The sequence below is a fragment of the Gymnogyps californianus genome, chromosome 15 (genome assembly GCF_018139145.2).
Source record: "Gymnogyps californianus isolate 813 chromosome 15, ASM1813914v2, whole genome shotgun sequence".
Taxonomy (NCBI): Eukaryota; Metazoa; Chordata; class Aves; order Accipitriformes; family Cathartidae; genus Gymnogyps; species Gymnogyps californianus.
This window is the reverse complement of record NC_059485.1, coordinates 1232063-1247530: the sequence shown is the minus strand read 5'-3', so window position 1 is coordinate 1247530 and position 15468 is coordinate 1232063. Positions and strand designations below refer to the sequence as shown.

Below are 15468 nucleotides of genomic sequence, written 5' to 3'. Positions count from 1 at the left end.
CCTCGGGCTGTGTCCCCCGCCTTGCCACCCCAGGGCTGGCACACCGCTGCCCTCTCCCCAAACCCCAGAGAGGGCTGCTCTGCCCCGGGACAGGCTCTGCCCCAGCTCCAGCTCCCCGGGGAGGCTCGGGGCTCCGCGGGGGAGCCGGGCACGTTGCGGCGGGGAGCGGGGAGCTCCGGCCCTGTGTCGTCTGCCTGGGGCCAACAAGAGGGTTAATTCCGCTGTCCTTAGTGTCTCAAAAGTCATCTGTGAGACCCGCTCGTGTTTCCTCTGCCAATCTGCTACAGTCTGAAATGCATTTCAGTTCCTCCCTATTGATGTTGACTTCTCGTAATTTATTTTCAAAACATCCGAACTCCCGTTCCTGATGTGACTGGAGGATTTCTGCAGACTCTTTCATATGGAAAGCAATTCATTTCCACTGAGCACTTGAATCTAACGTGATGAGAGCGTGCGAGGAGGGAAAATGGGAAGCAAAGTGTGGTTTCAGAGTCCGTTTATTTTGCCGGCAGCCCGAGGAGCAGCTTATGCTGGTGGAGTGTGGTGGGTTGGTCTGGGGATCCTCACTGGGGCTGATGGGATTAACGAGGGAAATTTGCATCAGCAGAAGCAGTGCACCCCATTTATTGTAATAAGTAAACCTGCAAATGGGTGAAACTGGTTTAAAATGGGAGATTGGATGGATTCTTCTGGACGAGAGGGGCTTTGGCTGGGTGATGGACCAGCACGTAATCAGGTTTTGATCAGTGCACGCGTTGTGGAGGGGGTGTGCGAGGCAGAGAAAATCTTGCTGTTTTTTTCTTACTGTTGGCTATATACTGATTCTTTTCCACTTTAAGTTTTCACCACTTCATAATTTGATGGACTCTGTGTTCAAACTCTTGACGGCCTCCCCCGATGCTGCTTGTACCTTGAGGGTGCCGAACTGGGGCCCGACTCGGGGGTGAAAGGTGATGAAGGGTGATCTGTGGCTCAGACATCAGCAAACCCCTTCGACTGGGTTCCTCAAGGCGATTAGGTGGCGAGGAAGTAGATGTGTTACTTGTTAGACTTAGGGTTCCTAAACGCTCCTGGAAATACCACTGCTAGCTTTCTGCATCGTTTGGCACCTGAATCTCTTTTCAGGGTTATAACGGGGGCCACAGGTTAATAAGCGAGCTGTTATTTTTAACTGTTGGCTGTGGCAAGCTAGAAGCGTTGCAGGTCTGTGTTTTCCTTTATCCTGCGTGTGTCCTCTCACTCGTGCAGGTGATGCTGGCAGAGAGGAAGGGCACAGACGAGCTCTACGCCGTTAAGATCTTGAAGAAGGATGTCGTTATCCAGGACGACGACGTAGAGTGCACAATGGTTGAAAAACGCGTCCTAGCTCTCTCCGGGAAGCCTCCGTTCCTGACCCAGCTCCACTCCTGCTTTCAGACGATGGTAAGTGCCGGTGCCGCAGCCTGTCCCTGGGCAAAGGGCAGAGTGGGCTGGGGACCCTGCTGGACTCTGAACATTGAGCGGGGGGAATCCGAGACTTCGCAGAATGGATTTCAGTCACTTGGCTTCAGTGGCGAGTCTGTGGGCAGAAACCCTCTTCTAGAGACCCAGTGTCACCAGGTATCTGGGACCAGTGCCTTTTGGGGTGGCTGCAGGGCGCCCGGGAGCTGTGTGGACAGAGCTGTAGGGACTTCTGCTCTGGTCACGCATTTTAGCTTCTCTAAAACATACCTTTGCTTTTATTCATGTTTCTTTTCTGGATATACATCACTACACTTGCAAAAGCAGCCGTGTATTTTCTGCCTTGGCAACGTCACAACTTGTCCAATTTGCTTGCAAAAGTGCCTCCATGAGCAAAATGTGCGTGTGTTAAACTGGAGGCGGTAATATACAATATCTGCACCCCTGAGATTTTTTCATCAGGGAGCTGTTGATGGCGTTAGATGTGATTTCCCAGCCCCTCCGGTGGCCCCCCAGCCTGTGATGTCTGTTATGATTCGATAGCAAAGTGCTGCGCTTTGTCTCAGGATTCATTCTTGTGGTCAAGAACCTGAGTGGAGAGTGAAACCTAGTACAAACCGCAGGAAATTCAGTTTGAAATGGGCATGCGATTGAGTTTGTGCAAATCAGAAACGGAGAGGGGGAGTGGGGAAGGGGACAGGGGACCTTTAAAGCAATCTCTGCCCAGCCGTCGAGCAACCTGTGAATGAAAACATCCAGGTACGTGTCAGCGGGAGCAGGGAGAGGGAATCAGCAGAGTCCTTTAGAATGATGACAATGCTGTCCAGGAGGATTACATTTTAATATTATCCCAGAAATTTCATTTACCAAACACATTCAGTGTATTTAAAGCCTGTGGACCGGCTTTGCAGCACAGTAATCAAAATGTGGCAGGAGAAGCTATTTCACACAGCATCTCTCTGGCATCTGAAGTGAGTCAGCGCAGGATTATTCCTGGCAGACCTATAGTAGCTTAATAGTAATCATATTTGTAATGTAATCAAAATGTATAGCAGGGTGTATTATCAAACGCTGGCACAAAGCACTTTGATTTCTGGGAGCACAGTCCAGAGCACACTTCTCAGCCGGGGCTGTGAGTTCAGCGACTGGTGGGAGAGAGAAAAGCCCTAAATCTGCGTTTTAAAGAAAAAGTGAAGATGAGCAATGAGAGAGCTCCTGCCTGGGTCTGAAGGACAAGAGAAGCCCCGTGCTGGTCCGGCTGAGGGGTCCTGGGGTGCTCTGCCCCGAAAAGGTCCTGGGTCAGAGCCTGGGCTGCTGGGGGGGGGGCGGTGAGCCGGGTGTCCCTGGGTGTCCCTGGGTGAGCCATGCCTTTGCTGACGACCTCACTTCCCTTTGGGGCTCCGCAGCAAAGGGCTCAGCAGCAGCAGTGACACTGAGAAGTGATAAATAACGGGTGGATGGGCAACTTGGCTGTTGTCCCAGCTCTGACTCTTGTTCACAGTGGAGAGTCAGGCAGGAGGAGGACCCAACGAGTGGTTAATTAGGAGAAGGAGGGCATTGGAAGGAGCCCCGGGAGTTGCGTCTTGGTGGAAGGGGGGCAGGGGGGGTTTACCAGCTCCATGCAAGTCTCTGCAGGGGGTATTTATGTCTCTAACTTGCTGTTGCTCAGTGAGATTGGATGCTCCAGACTTGGACAGACCCCGTCCTTTTCTGCCGTAGACAAGAGCCAGGACAGCTTTCTGTATCCATCCCTCTCTTCCAGCCTGTAGGCTGGCCAGCCATCTGGCTGCTTTATTCATGATGTTTTTTTTTCTCTGAAGCACCAGCATTCTCTTCTCCACCCAAATGAGGAAAGCTCAAATCCTGCTTTTAATGCTCAGCTGGCTGTTTCAAGAGACCATCTTTTTAATATTCTTCCTTCTTGAAGTTGATCGATATATTTAGGAAACAGCTGCAAATGAGCACAGTATTGCTTTGCTTTCCAGTTACTGTCACAGGATGACTAGCCTGGCAGTGGCTGCTGAAGGTGACTTTGCCTGCCCCGTGCCTTACTGCTGAACTGGATTGATGCCTTGGCAGAGGCAGTCATTTACAGAGGGGTATGCTCCGAAATTCCCAGTCATCTGATAAGCCAGAATCTCTTTTCTATCCCGTCAGTGCCACATGTTTTACATAGCCTGATTGCCCCTTCGATACCGTAGTTAATTACCTTTGAGGCCGCCCCGCTGTCAGGGTGTGCTGTGCATCGCCAGGCTGCGCTGCGCCCAGGGTGGAGCAGCTGATTACCCTCCGTAGCCCTTATTATGGTAATGCTCACATTTGCATATCTTCTGGGCTCCTTGTCCTTACTGTCTTGAAAGCAGGGCAAGGTTTATTTAAGGAGGAAATAAAGAATGGGAAATATTATGAATTATTATGTAATACTGCGAACCCGAAGCTCTCGCAGTGCTCCAGCCTTTGTGTCTTTCCTTTCATGGTCTAGGGCTGGGGCGAGCCTGGGGATGTCTTTGGGCTGCTCTGCGTCGAGGCCCCACGACTGTTTTTTGAAGGCTGTAGGAAGTTACTTGTTGTAAGAAGGGTGACTCAGGCCTGATGTTACGCAGCGCTTTGCTGTTCTCATCCATAACTGATAGCGTGCAGGTCGGAGCACAGATGTCTGCTGGCAGGGAAGACCCACTCGGACGGCAGTCTGTGTCCCACTCCTGCATGCAGTCTGGTGGTCCAGAGCCATTGCTTTTCCCTCCCCGAGAAATGTCCTGCAGTGGTTTAGGTCGGTGGTTTTGGCAGTCTCGCATGATTTTCTTCACAGCCATTTCCCATTGAAAAAAAGAGCTGTGAAACATCAGAGGAAAGTTGCATTTCAAGGGCACGGATTCCCCAGGGTGAAGGTGTCGCTGGTGTAGAGCTCCTGCTTGCCCAAATCTTGTGTCTCCCAGGACTTGCAGGGCTCATGCTAGAGCTCTGTTTGAGATGTTGTATGGTAAGATCCAGCTGCTTTTGTTTTATTAATCCACGGTTCTGAGCTTTGTGGGAATGCTCAGGTCTTGTTTCTTGCCTTGTTGCCCTCCTCAGGGTTGATCATGGCCCACACTTTCTCAAATTTCTAGCAATGTTTAGAGGACTGGACTTACATCCCGCAGGACTAACGCTAGCAATGAATGCAGGAGCTGTGCTGCGTGTACAGCCCCCTCGCCAGCTCGCCGCAGTTGCTGCGGCTCCAGGACAGTGCACGGTGCAAGCCCGAGCCTGCCGCTGCACACGGGCTTGGCTTTCCTTGCGGACAGCGTGGTGCAGAGAAAAACACATCACTTAAGCTGACTTGGGAATTTCTTAGGTCTGCACCTATGTGGCTGCCACACTGTGGAAGAGGAGGGATGCTTTAATCTGGAGAGTCTTAATTAATGAAAGCAAAGTGCGTTTTACACATTAGAGGCAAAGTCAGTGTGTGCTTATAGGTGGCTGTGATTGCACCTACTAGCAAGTGTTTTAATTGATTCAAAGTCACTGATTGACCTGTTTGTTCTACTCTTAACAATTAATTAATTAACCACGTGTGAACATTAAGTGCACCCTCAGACCCCGCTGGGAGGAGCGAGGAGAGGGTTTGCAGCCTCCTCCTGCCTCCCCAGTTTGACTGGTGAGCCTGGGGAATTGCCTGAGGGCGAGACTGGTGAGCTGGGAATGTCCCACATCCCTACTGGTGCTTGGCCGAATCGTACTGGTCACTGCCGGCGCACGGAGGCTGGTCCCCGTAGGAACTGCTCACGTCTCTTGTGCGTCTCTTAATTGAAGCCATGCGGTGCCTGGGGAAATACCAGCAAGGAGCTGTCTGATCAAACACCCTGCAAAATGGCTTCAGTGAGGAATGAGAGCAAATTTATTAATGGGAAGTGAAAAACCTCTGTTTTAGGAATTCCTCCACTTGCCTTCTCCATCGGATCTGTTTGGAAAGCTGCAGAGCTTAAGTCCAGAACATTGCAAAGGAATTAGTACATCTGTCTTATGGACTCCATATGAACACAAGCTCCACCTGCACGCCTTGAGAGGGCAGTGATGATAATTGTATTGCCATGAAAAATGTAGACTGGAGCTGTCAGTTGCTTTGGTCCTTATTTCTGACCCCTGCAGATTCCCTGCTCTGATAATTCTGCTGCTAATTGTTTGCTTTTTTTCCTTTAGGATCGCTTGTATTTTGTGATGGAATATGTGAATGGTGGGGACTTAATGTACCAGATCCAGCAGGTTGGGAGGTTTAAAGAGCCACATGCTGTGTAAGTTCAGTAGCCCTAGTTTGGCACCTTCAGGGTAGGTATTTGATGTACCTTTGTCATATAGCTGGAAATATAGTCCAAGCCACAGACTTTTGTGGTGCAACTCCTGGGCAGAAAGGGAGGGGAAAGGAAGGACAGCAGGAATCGGAAGACGCAGGATGATTCTTTGCCTGGTGCCAAGGATGCTGGTGCCTCCAGCTCATCTTTGGGATACCTTGCACTTGCTGATAGGTAAACAAATGACCTTCATAAAAGCACCAGGCAGGGAGGTTTAGAGGCTTCCTCGGAGACACCAGCAGCAGCCGGTGAGCTCCCAGCCGCTGTGCTGCCAGCACACCTCTGTTCTGCCCCATGCCCTTCCCCAGGATATAAGGGGGACATTGGGTCTTTGACTTCTCTACTGGGGTTGCCAACCCGCGTGTTAACTGGTGGCTTTTGGCTCCTGCTCCCTGTAATCTGGACAGAGGAGAATGTGTTTGTGAAAGCTTTTGTATGCTTAAATGAAAAACACAGTGAGCAGAGCCCGGGTGGGTTTGAACCGGTGTTTTTGCACTCTGGCAGAGTCCTCTAAGACCCAGAATATTCTTTAAAGAAAGCGGTGGCAGTGCATGTTATCTCCTCAGCCTCTCCGAGATGACAGATAACTTTTCGATCCACGTTACCAGCACACAGTAACGAACAGCCGTAGATCCCAGCTCTCGCTTAATGAGAATTTGTGTAACAAGAAGTGACAGCCCCCTGCTAGCCCACAGCAACCTGATCGCATCCCTACCCGATACGAGCGGAGGGTGGGTTGTGTCATTCTCGTGTGATACTTGTCTCGTATTTTTATGTTGTGGCTATCTTTTATCCTTTGGTCATGTATGCCCAATGCGTTTCATGTAGTGCGATTGGATTTGAAAGGTTTTCATTTTGATTCATCTCCTTTAACCATCAGTCTTCCTTTTAAATCTTTCATTACAGATTCTACGCAGCAGAAATAGCCATCGGCCTCTTCTTCCTGCAGAGCAAAGGCATCATTTATCGGTAGGTGAGCAAGGTCCTCCTTTCTCTCTTCCCCAGAGAACTCCAGCCACAGCCAGAGCGATGTAACCACTGCGATGCTCTGCAGGGCTCCTGCAGCCCCGCTCTGCAGCGCAGCCACCAGCCGCGGGGCTCTCCTCCCTTCTAGTGCCACAGGTCAGGTTTGGCAGCTGCCCGTTGGGTAGGTACACCCGAAACGGAGCTGAACACCTCGTAGTGTCGCTGGTTTTTGAGAAGGTTCTTGTCTTTGTCCCCGTTTTATAGGCAGGCAGCTTTGGTTCCTCTCTTGCCTCTGTTTCATGCGTTTCTCTCCATACGACACAAATGCTCACTGGCAGCATGGACCAATTCTGAGCCACGTATTTTGCTGCAGGGCACTATTTTCTTACCATTAACACTGGAGTAAGTGCTTATGAATGGCTTATTCTGAGATCTGCAGTGCAAGCCTGTGACTTCTGGTTCAGCCACTAAAACTTCTTTTCCATTCACGGTATGACTATAGCATCCAGAGTTAGCTAGGTTACTGCCAAGTGCTGGACCGGGCTCTGAGGCTGCTGGTTAAGCACCGAAACTAGTGTTCCGCTGCTCTTCCCTGCTCGGGAGTATTCCCAGAGCCCAAGGTAGAGCAGAGCATCCTAATGAGTGTCAGATACCATTAACTGCTTTGCAAAAAGAAATGCCAGCTGTGCTACTGAAGTTATGAGATGCTGAAGACTGTTCTGAAGATGAAAGAAGTGGAGGAAACCTGACGTGAGGGATGTTTTTTGCCATCAGCCGCTACAGAGAGATTCTAGGTCTGCCTGTCCCCGGTGCCCCTTCTTCCTTCCTTCCTCCGAATCCAAATCCAGGCTCATGTCTGTCTGCCTTTGGCCCGTAAGGGTTCTAAGCACTGACACAATAATTGGAAAAAACAGTCTTAAAACAGCAAGAGGTTGTAAATTATGCTGTTCCTTTTGTTGGGCTCTTACTGAACACAGGTAAGCCTCATGCACCGTGCAGCTCTGCTGAGGAGGCTGTCCCCAACGGGGTATTTCAGCCAGGGGTCTGTAAGAAGAGGGCTCACACAGACACGGTGTGCCCTTCGCGCCAGCTCCGGGCCGGGCGATCTGCATTTGCTCTTCGCCTGCAGACGAGGTGTGCGGCTGGGCAGAGCTGCAGAGACCTGGCCGGCCGAGCCGATGGGCGGGCAGGCACAGCGTGGGCCTGCACCCGTGTGCCGCTCTGTCACCTGCCTTGGCACTTAATGTCGCCCTCAGGCAAGGGAAATCTTGCAGGCATGCTCCGATATTGAAATGGAGACCTTTGGGTAATGCTTTACTGTATAGAACGTAAGCCAGGAATGGCACAGATCACAGAACTGCGTGGTAATTACGTGACTGGTAACGTATAAATTGCACCTGAAATACTGTTCGCTGCAAAACTGTCCTTCAGGCTGGAGCACCCACCTCTGGAGAGGCTGGTCAGGGCTGGGAGTCGGATTGGGAGCTCTGCAGCTGAAACTGTCTCCACAGCTTGCACTAAAGAGCAAAGCTCCTGCAGGGTTGGATATAACTAACAGATATTCTGTGGCTGAGGATCAGAGAGAAGCACGGTTGATTTGTATTTTCATGGGGGAACATAGCATAGGTGATGCAGGGACTTCTGCTGAGTAGGTACTTCTTCATTGCTGGTGAGCTTTAAGTATGCTTTGATTTTCATAGGCACCAAAAAAAAAAAAAAAAAATCTATTAAATCTGTCTCCCTGCTAGATGAGAGTGTTTTCCGTCATACACTTAAAAGCGATTTGCCCAGCACGGTGTTCCTGTGGGTTAAAAGTAAAATAAACACTTCATCCTGACAGATGTCTGACTTATTTTTATTCATTTCCCCAAACTTTATCCTACAAAGAGTCTGGGTGTGAGACGAAGCCAGAGCTCCCTCGCAGGAGAACACCTGGAGTCAGGAAACTTGTGTCTTTGCTGGGTGGCTTCACGGGTGGCCTTTTGTGTCATTGTTTTGCTTTCACTTTGTAGAGACCTAAAGCTGGACAACGTGATGCTGGATAGCGAGGGGCACATAAAGATCGCAGACTTCGGCATGTGCAAGGAGAACATCTGGGACGGGGTGACTACCAAGACCTTCTGCGGCACTCCGGACTACATTGCACCTGAGGTAGGGGATGCAGAAAGACAGTAGATGCTCCGTACGTGTTTCGGCAGCCTGCCTGATGCTCTTTTCCGTGGGATGACCTTGCTTTGGGCAGCTTTCTGAGAGAAACAGGGACATTAGTGAATTCACTGTCAACCTGGAAAGTTCATCCCCTCAGCACTGTCCGCCCCCCCAAAGGCTACCTTTAAGGAAGCAGCGATGCTGGATCTGCCTCTCTGTTTGGCTGCGTGCCCTGCTTCTGCCTCAAAGTACAGAAAATCCTCCGTGCTGCTCTCCCTGCAGTGTTTTTTCCCTCTCTGGGTGTTTTTCCCGTGTCTGTGTCACTGGCGTCACCATGCCTGTCTGATCCTTGGCACGCTCAAACCCACCAAGGGCTGCTGCTCACACGCTTCCTTGCTCCTGGAAAAGATGAGCCCAGGAGCTCGGCTTTGCCCCTCACCATGTGTGACAGCAGCTTCCAGCACAACGTGACCAGTGGGAAAAATGGAATTATCAGTGGATAATATTTCCGTGTGAAGTGGAAATCTTTAGATCTCTCCAGCTTGCTACTTGCAGCGAAGGGCTGTGTGTCTGATGAGGAGAGACTCCCTATCTACAGCTCTAGATCACTCCAAAATTACTTTGCATTTGGCTATTACTTATGTGATGGAGTCACATATGACACTTACGTGAAGTGCTATATGGGTGCAATTTAATGTCAGACTTGAATTTCAGGTAGGTAATTACTCCCAAATGTCTGTTCCCTTAACATAAAAATACCTCTCTCCAATCTTCTCACTCTGCTGAATTTTCAATGATGAGATTAATATTTATTCATTTAAATATTTTAGAGAAAGAGATTCTCTTTGCTAAGACATAGTTAGATGTGCTTGTATGCTAAACTACATTGTGTTTTGCTGCAGCCAGAGAGGTTTTTAATTACTCATTCAGATGTGTATTACATATCCTCATCCTACCAAGATTAATATTGGTGTCCTGTTGGTACATAGCTCAGTTGCTGTGTGTGATTAATACTCTTTCAGAGCAGAACAAATGACCAGTTCTCTTGGTATTTGCCTGAGCATTATCACTTAAACTCTTGTTTTCTTCTGCTTACTCTATTCCCTCCCTTCCCCACATCCCCCCCCAAAAGAAAAACAGAAGATGGGAAATTAGGATGCAAATCACTACGGTACCCAGGAATGGTATTAAAGCCTGCGAGCAGTGGGTCTCAAAAGAGTGAATATACACATCCCCTGTTTTATAAAGAGAGAAAGGGGGTATACAGTTCTGGCGTGGGCTCCTGCTGGGTGGCCAAGCCCGCGGCAGAGCCGGGGTCTCTGCGTGTAGCTCTGCTCCAGAGCCCTTCTGCTGGACCGTGCTCCCTCCCGTTAGGAAGCTGCAATGTTCTTAAGCCAACATGTCTTCAGGGTAAAAATGTCCTGTGATTTGCTTGACCCATTTTTAGGACTTTTTCTATTCTAAGGCACAGCTCTGCATGCCAAGGTGACGGGTACTGAGCACAAATGACCCCGCATGTGTAATTTCCTCTGAACAAAACGTGTTCTTCAGCTGTTGGGTTTTGACCTTTCCTAACGTGCAGTCGGTGACTTCAATTTACAGAGACTGCTTTTCTGCAAGGATTTCTTCTAAGTACTGTTTTCTTTTAAAGGCCTTTATGGTGTGAACAGTTCGCACCTAAATTTCCCAGAGCACTCGTAAATCATCTAAAGAACAAGGGGGAGGAACTTCAAGTGCGCTCGGTGGAGGAATTTCAGAGCTGAAACTCGACATCTGATCTCAGTGGGAAGGGTCTGGCCAGGCTGCAGGATGCTGTCAAGGCAGTCAGGGTCGTGTCACCGCGTTTGGACGTGTGGCTGGACCAGGACAGAAGAGAAGAGTGCGTCGGTCTTGTTCTCTAATCGTGCCTTGGTGCTGATGCTTTCGCAGGATGGAACTCGTCTCTTCTTGGGTGGGGTGCCAGCCCCTGACCTGCATCTTGACGTACCTCCTGGTTGGATCCCGTTGGACACTGCGGAGGTCTTTTGCAAGGGTGGGGGCGGCTGAACAGGAGGACTCTTGAGGTTGCAGGCATTGCCCGCAGCCACGGAGCCGCGGGACTGGAGCCTTGCTCAGGAGCAGGGGTAGCAACGGCAGGAGCAGACCTCTGGGGCCGGATTGCTGTGTACATTCTCCTGTGATTAGCGTACAATTTGCATTTGCACTGGAGTATAGGCATCTTTGCAGAATAGAATTCTGTAATTAGGATGAATAAATTGCGTAATTGTTTTGCATTAAGTAACAGATGGCAAAGCCCAAGGCATGTCAAACCCCAAACGCTAAAATGACGCCCATCAGCAGCAACCCAGCAAATAAACCGGAGCTTGAAAGACCCTGCCAAGCAGAAAGGTGCCCGCGGGAGCTCGGCTCCTTGTGCGGTCCCTGGGTTGGAGCCGTCGCTGCTCCGCTTCAGGTGTGGCTGCAGCCTCCTGCTGCAGCCCGGGCGTGCTGGAGGGTGGACGGACTCCCCGTGCCGGAGGGAAGGAAGGAGGGGGCTGGCTTCTGGCAGCAGCCCCCGGCCAAGGGTGCGGACCCGGCGTCTTGCTGCACGCTTGCGCCGAGGGACATGGAGAGCTGAGCGGCAGAGGCACCGTGGGACGGTGCCGTGGGACCGTTTCTCCACCAGCCGCTTGTCTTGTTTGTATGTGGGGTCTTGCTAGCGGGGTTCAGCTGTAGATACCCCAAACCACCAACGCGCACGGGTGAGGTCGCTTGCTCTACGGAGGCAGGTTAAGCTGGGTGGCTTTGCTGCAGGGTCGTATGATTATGAAATTTAGGGTATTGCAGATTTTGCAGAGTAAATCATGGAAAAATATAAAAATTCATGTTTTGGTGCCTTATCCAAAATAAATGTTGATATTTTTAAAGTTAAAAAAAAAAAAAAACCGCAAAGTTATATCTTCACTCCAAAACAACCACACTGCTCAGGTAAGGGTAGGGCCATCGGTTATTAGGTTATTTTGTGAGGGATGTTCCGCAATAAATAATAGAAAGCAAACTGGCAGCCTGGAATGCAGTGGGTTTTGATTACCCGTATGCTGCAAGTCTGTTCTAAAGGGCCACGTACCATCCCCGGAGGGCCAAATTCTGTGGTGTTATTTCAAACCAACTGCACTGAAGTCAGCGGAAAAAAATCCCAAATTGCATCAGGGTAAGCAGGAACGGCTGCTGCTCCTGCTCCGACGCGCCTGGCTGTGACAAGTCTGCAAGAGCACAACAAATATGCTAAAGTTTCGTCTGAATCAGAATGAATCTGTCTGAGATCACAGTGAATATTCTGGTTTTTTCTAATATTTAGTGCACATTTGAAGGCTGATGATTTTTTTAAAGTTACCGAACCCTTTGCCTATCATGTGTTCTGTTCATAATTGCAATTTCCCACCATTCAGGGACTGGTGTCTCAGTAAATAACCTTGTCCTTTTGACCTGGACTACAGCCTGAAATTAGTTTGTATTGTGCCAACAGGTTAAAAATGGGAGTGTAATCCTGCTGTTTGTGTTGTTTTCAGATAATTGCTTATCAGCCCTATGGGAAGTCCGTGGATTGGTGGGCATTTGGAGTCCTGCTGTATGAAATGTTAGCTGGCCAGGTAATTGAATTTTAATTGATTCCTATGGGATTGTGTTAAATTCCATTGTGAGCATATGCTGGTGTGTAATTTGTTTCGTTGCTGGCACACGGTGGGGGGCCATCTCCTCGGTGCTGGAGATGAAGCCAGGGACTGTGATGCTGAGACACGAGTCACTGCGCGGCGCAGCCGGGGCTGGTTTCATGGCTGAGGATCACAGCAGCAAATGGAAGCTCAAAGATCAAGAAATGCCGCTGAACCTCTGTTTGCTTTGCTCTAGGCTCCCTTTGAGGGAGAAGATGAAGACGAGCTCTTCCAGTCCATCATGGAGCACAACGTAGCCTACCCCAAGTCCATGTCCAAGGAGGCAGTGGCAATCTGCAAAGGGGTAAGGGCTGGCCGCTGATTTCTGGGAGGAGGGAGAAGTGCAGCCGGTGGGCACAGGGCTGTCTGTGCAGTCCTACACGCGCGGGGGGCCCAAGCCCCTCCTCGCCCCCCTCGCCCCGGCTGCAGGCTCCCAGCGCAAGAGGAATCTGACAAAACTCCATCATGTTCCGATGCCCGTGCTCTCTGCTCCTAGAACCACAACTTGTGCTACTTTGTGTATATGTACTAAAAACAATTAAAAATAACAGCTAGATCCTTTCTGTGCCGTTACGCTACACTGAGCAGAAACACAGGTAGGACTTGAGGGCTGTCTTCGCTCAGGTGAAGGTCAGGAGAGAATTGGAGTGTCGGCTGGGGTGTGGGAGTTCAGGGTGTCTGCCCAGAGACCCTGCTCCCCGTTAGGTGACAACAGAGGAGCGTTACGCATCTTTGCCTGAAAAGGAGAATGATGCTCAGAGAAAATGAATGTGATTTCTAAATAGTTTTCCTAAGATCAGATACAAAGCTTTCATCCCGCAGAGGTTTCCATTTAGCTCTGACGAGTCGCCCTTTAGGGGCACCTGGAGTTCAGTGCTGGTGTGCGTCTCTGTTGGGTCAGGGCAGTATTTTCATTATCATATCTCTTAATTTGCAGTGAAGCTCTGCATTGCCCAGTGTCCTGAGCTCTCTGTGGACTGGGCCTAGGCAAGACTTAAATGCAGTCTGAATTAATTTGGGTTGTGATGAATAAAGGCTGGCTAAGTCCTGATGTTATTATGCATATGGTTATTGCTTGAGACTGAGCCTCATCTCAGCCAGCCAGTGTCAAACAGGGCTATAAATACGTGTTTGTGTAGGAATTTAAAAAAATGTTTGCTTTTAATAGTTAATATTTAAAATATCTGAATGTTCTATATCTCAAAATAGTGTTTCTATCTACAAATGACACATCTTGCGCTTAACGCTCCCACTGCGGCATTTCAAAGCCTCTTTCCAGTGTTGCCAGGATTCAGAGCTGGTGTTAAAGAGGAGGATTTGCTTGTCCCGTGGGGAAAAGCTGCTGCAGGTGTTCCCCGCCTGGAACAGGGCGCAGGGAGGGGATGCTGTCCGGGCCGCCTGGCACTCACCTGCAGCAGAACGGAGTAAAATCGAGTCCTTAAGTCAGAAACCACACTGGTGATGGAAGGGGGAATTTCCACAAACTTTCTCACTGTCTCTCATTCCTCTTGTTGTTTTGATTGGGGCATAAGGGGAAAGTCCACTGTGTTCCTGGCCGGGCAGGAGGGAGGGAAGGTGCTTGGTGATGCTGAACATCATTATCCCCACGGTGCCCGAGGGAACCGCTCTTGCGAGGGAGCGGAGGCTGGAAGAGGGACGAATCTCACTGTCGGCTTTGTTTGCTGTTCCATCAGTCAAAATGTGAATGCTGTAAATAGACAAGAAGAGACCATGACTGCAACGTCTGCTGGGTGTAGCTGTAATGGCTTTTCTCACTTTTGGAAATGTGAGGCTGCATGGGAGGACACTTAGCCATGCATGGAGGGCTTGCTCCTTTATAAATGCCTGTATTTATCTGCAGCAAAGTGGTGGTTCCCTTTGTACCACTGTTGTTTCAGGGAAGTGCACAAAAACTGGTTATATTCTTTGCCACCGCCAAACTGCTACACCAGAAAATTTAATTAAAATTATGTGCGGTATTTAAGAACTGTCAGTAAGCTGGAAACAAAGTATTTATGTTTCCCCCTGGAATACAGTGAAATATGTCTCAATTACCTGCAGGGGCATCGAGGCCGTGCTGTTTGTGTTGGTACATGGTCAGTCTTCCAGGAGGGCACAAAATCAGCCTTCTGTCAGTCCAGAGAGCAAGCAATTGGAGAAGCCTCTACTCCTAAGTGTGAAGGGTTTGGTACTTCACTGCCATGCTCTCCAAAACAATTTTGTTGTTCCCACGCGGTTTCACTCCAGCGTGCCGGTGCCAGTCATCACTTGCTGTTGTACAGCTTGGAGATGAAAAGCATTTGATCCTGAAAGCCTTGTATCGGCCCGAGCCAAGAAACAAGCGTTAATCAGAGATCATTGGCTGGGAAGCAAAACGGAGAGTTAACCAGAACACAGCTCCTTGACTCGACAGTCAGCATCAATTAGCAGATCAAATGGAGCATTTCCCTTCTCCGCTGTCAGCTCGGATTTTTTCCTGAAGGCTGATGTCAGAGCTGCTGTTTCCGCGGTGCAGGTAGCTTAGCTTTGCTCTCTTGAGCTCCGGTTTGGTTATCGGGAGCCAGGCTCCCGTTTCAGACCCGTGGAGCGGCGTGCGTGTGCGTGCATACAGGCACTGGCACAAACCATCAGCCGTTTTCCGTCCCATCTGGAGGAGTTTGACTGTGCCTGAGCAAAGCAGCCCTTTCGAGGTGAACAGATTGTCTGCGAATATAAGCTCCCTCTTTAGTCTCTGCCTGGTAGCAAAGTCATAAAGTGGCACGTTTTCCGCAGTAAAGTTTGCAGGTATTTTGAAGGATATTTCCACTGGTGGTGCTGCCTGGGAAAAGCACATAATAGCTGCCTAGCACCACGCTGCAGCCCTCCCGGAGGTGCGGGTGTGCCTGTGTCTCAGT

At 49.8% G+C, this 15468-nt stretch overlaps 1 protein-coding gene across 2 annotated transcripts in view; it reads left to right on the top strand.

Annotated features, from left to right (window-relative positions):
- PRKCB (protein kinase C beta) overlaps positions 1 to 15468 on the top strand; it is a 134095-nt gene that overhangs the window by 98083 nt on the left and 20544 nt on the right. For both annotated transcript variants that reach the window (XM_050905958.1, XM_050905957.1), the window contains exons 10-15: positions 1249 to 1422; positions 5620 to 5711; positions 6675 to 6737; positions 8747 to 8885; positions 12431 to 12511; positions 12771 to 12878. In XM_050905958.1, the coding sequence (XP_050761915.1) occupies positions 1249 to 1422; positions 5620 to 5711; positions 6675 to 6737; positions 8747 to 8885; positions 12431 to 12511; positions 12771 to 12878 (657 nt within the window). The remainder of the gene's footprint in view (positions 1 to 1248; positions 1423 to 5619; positions 5712 to 6674; positions 6738 to 8746; positions 8886 to 12430; positions 12512 to 12770; positions 12879 to 15468) is intronic.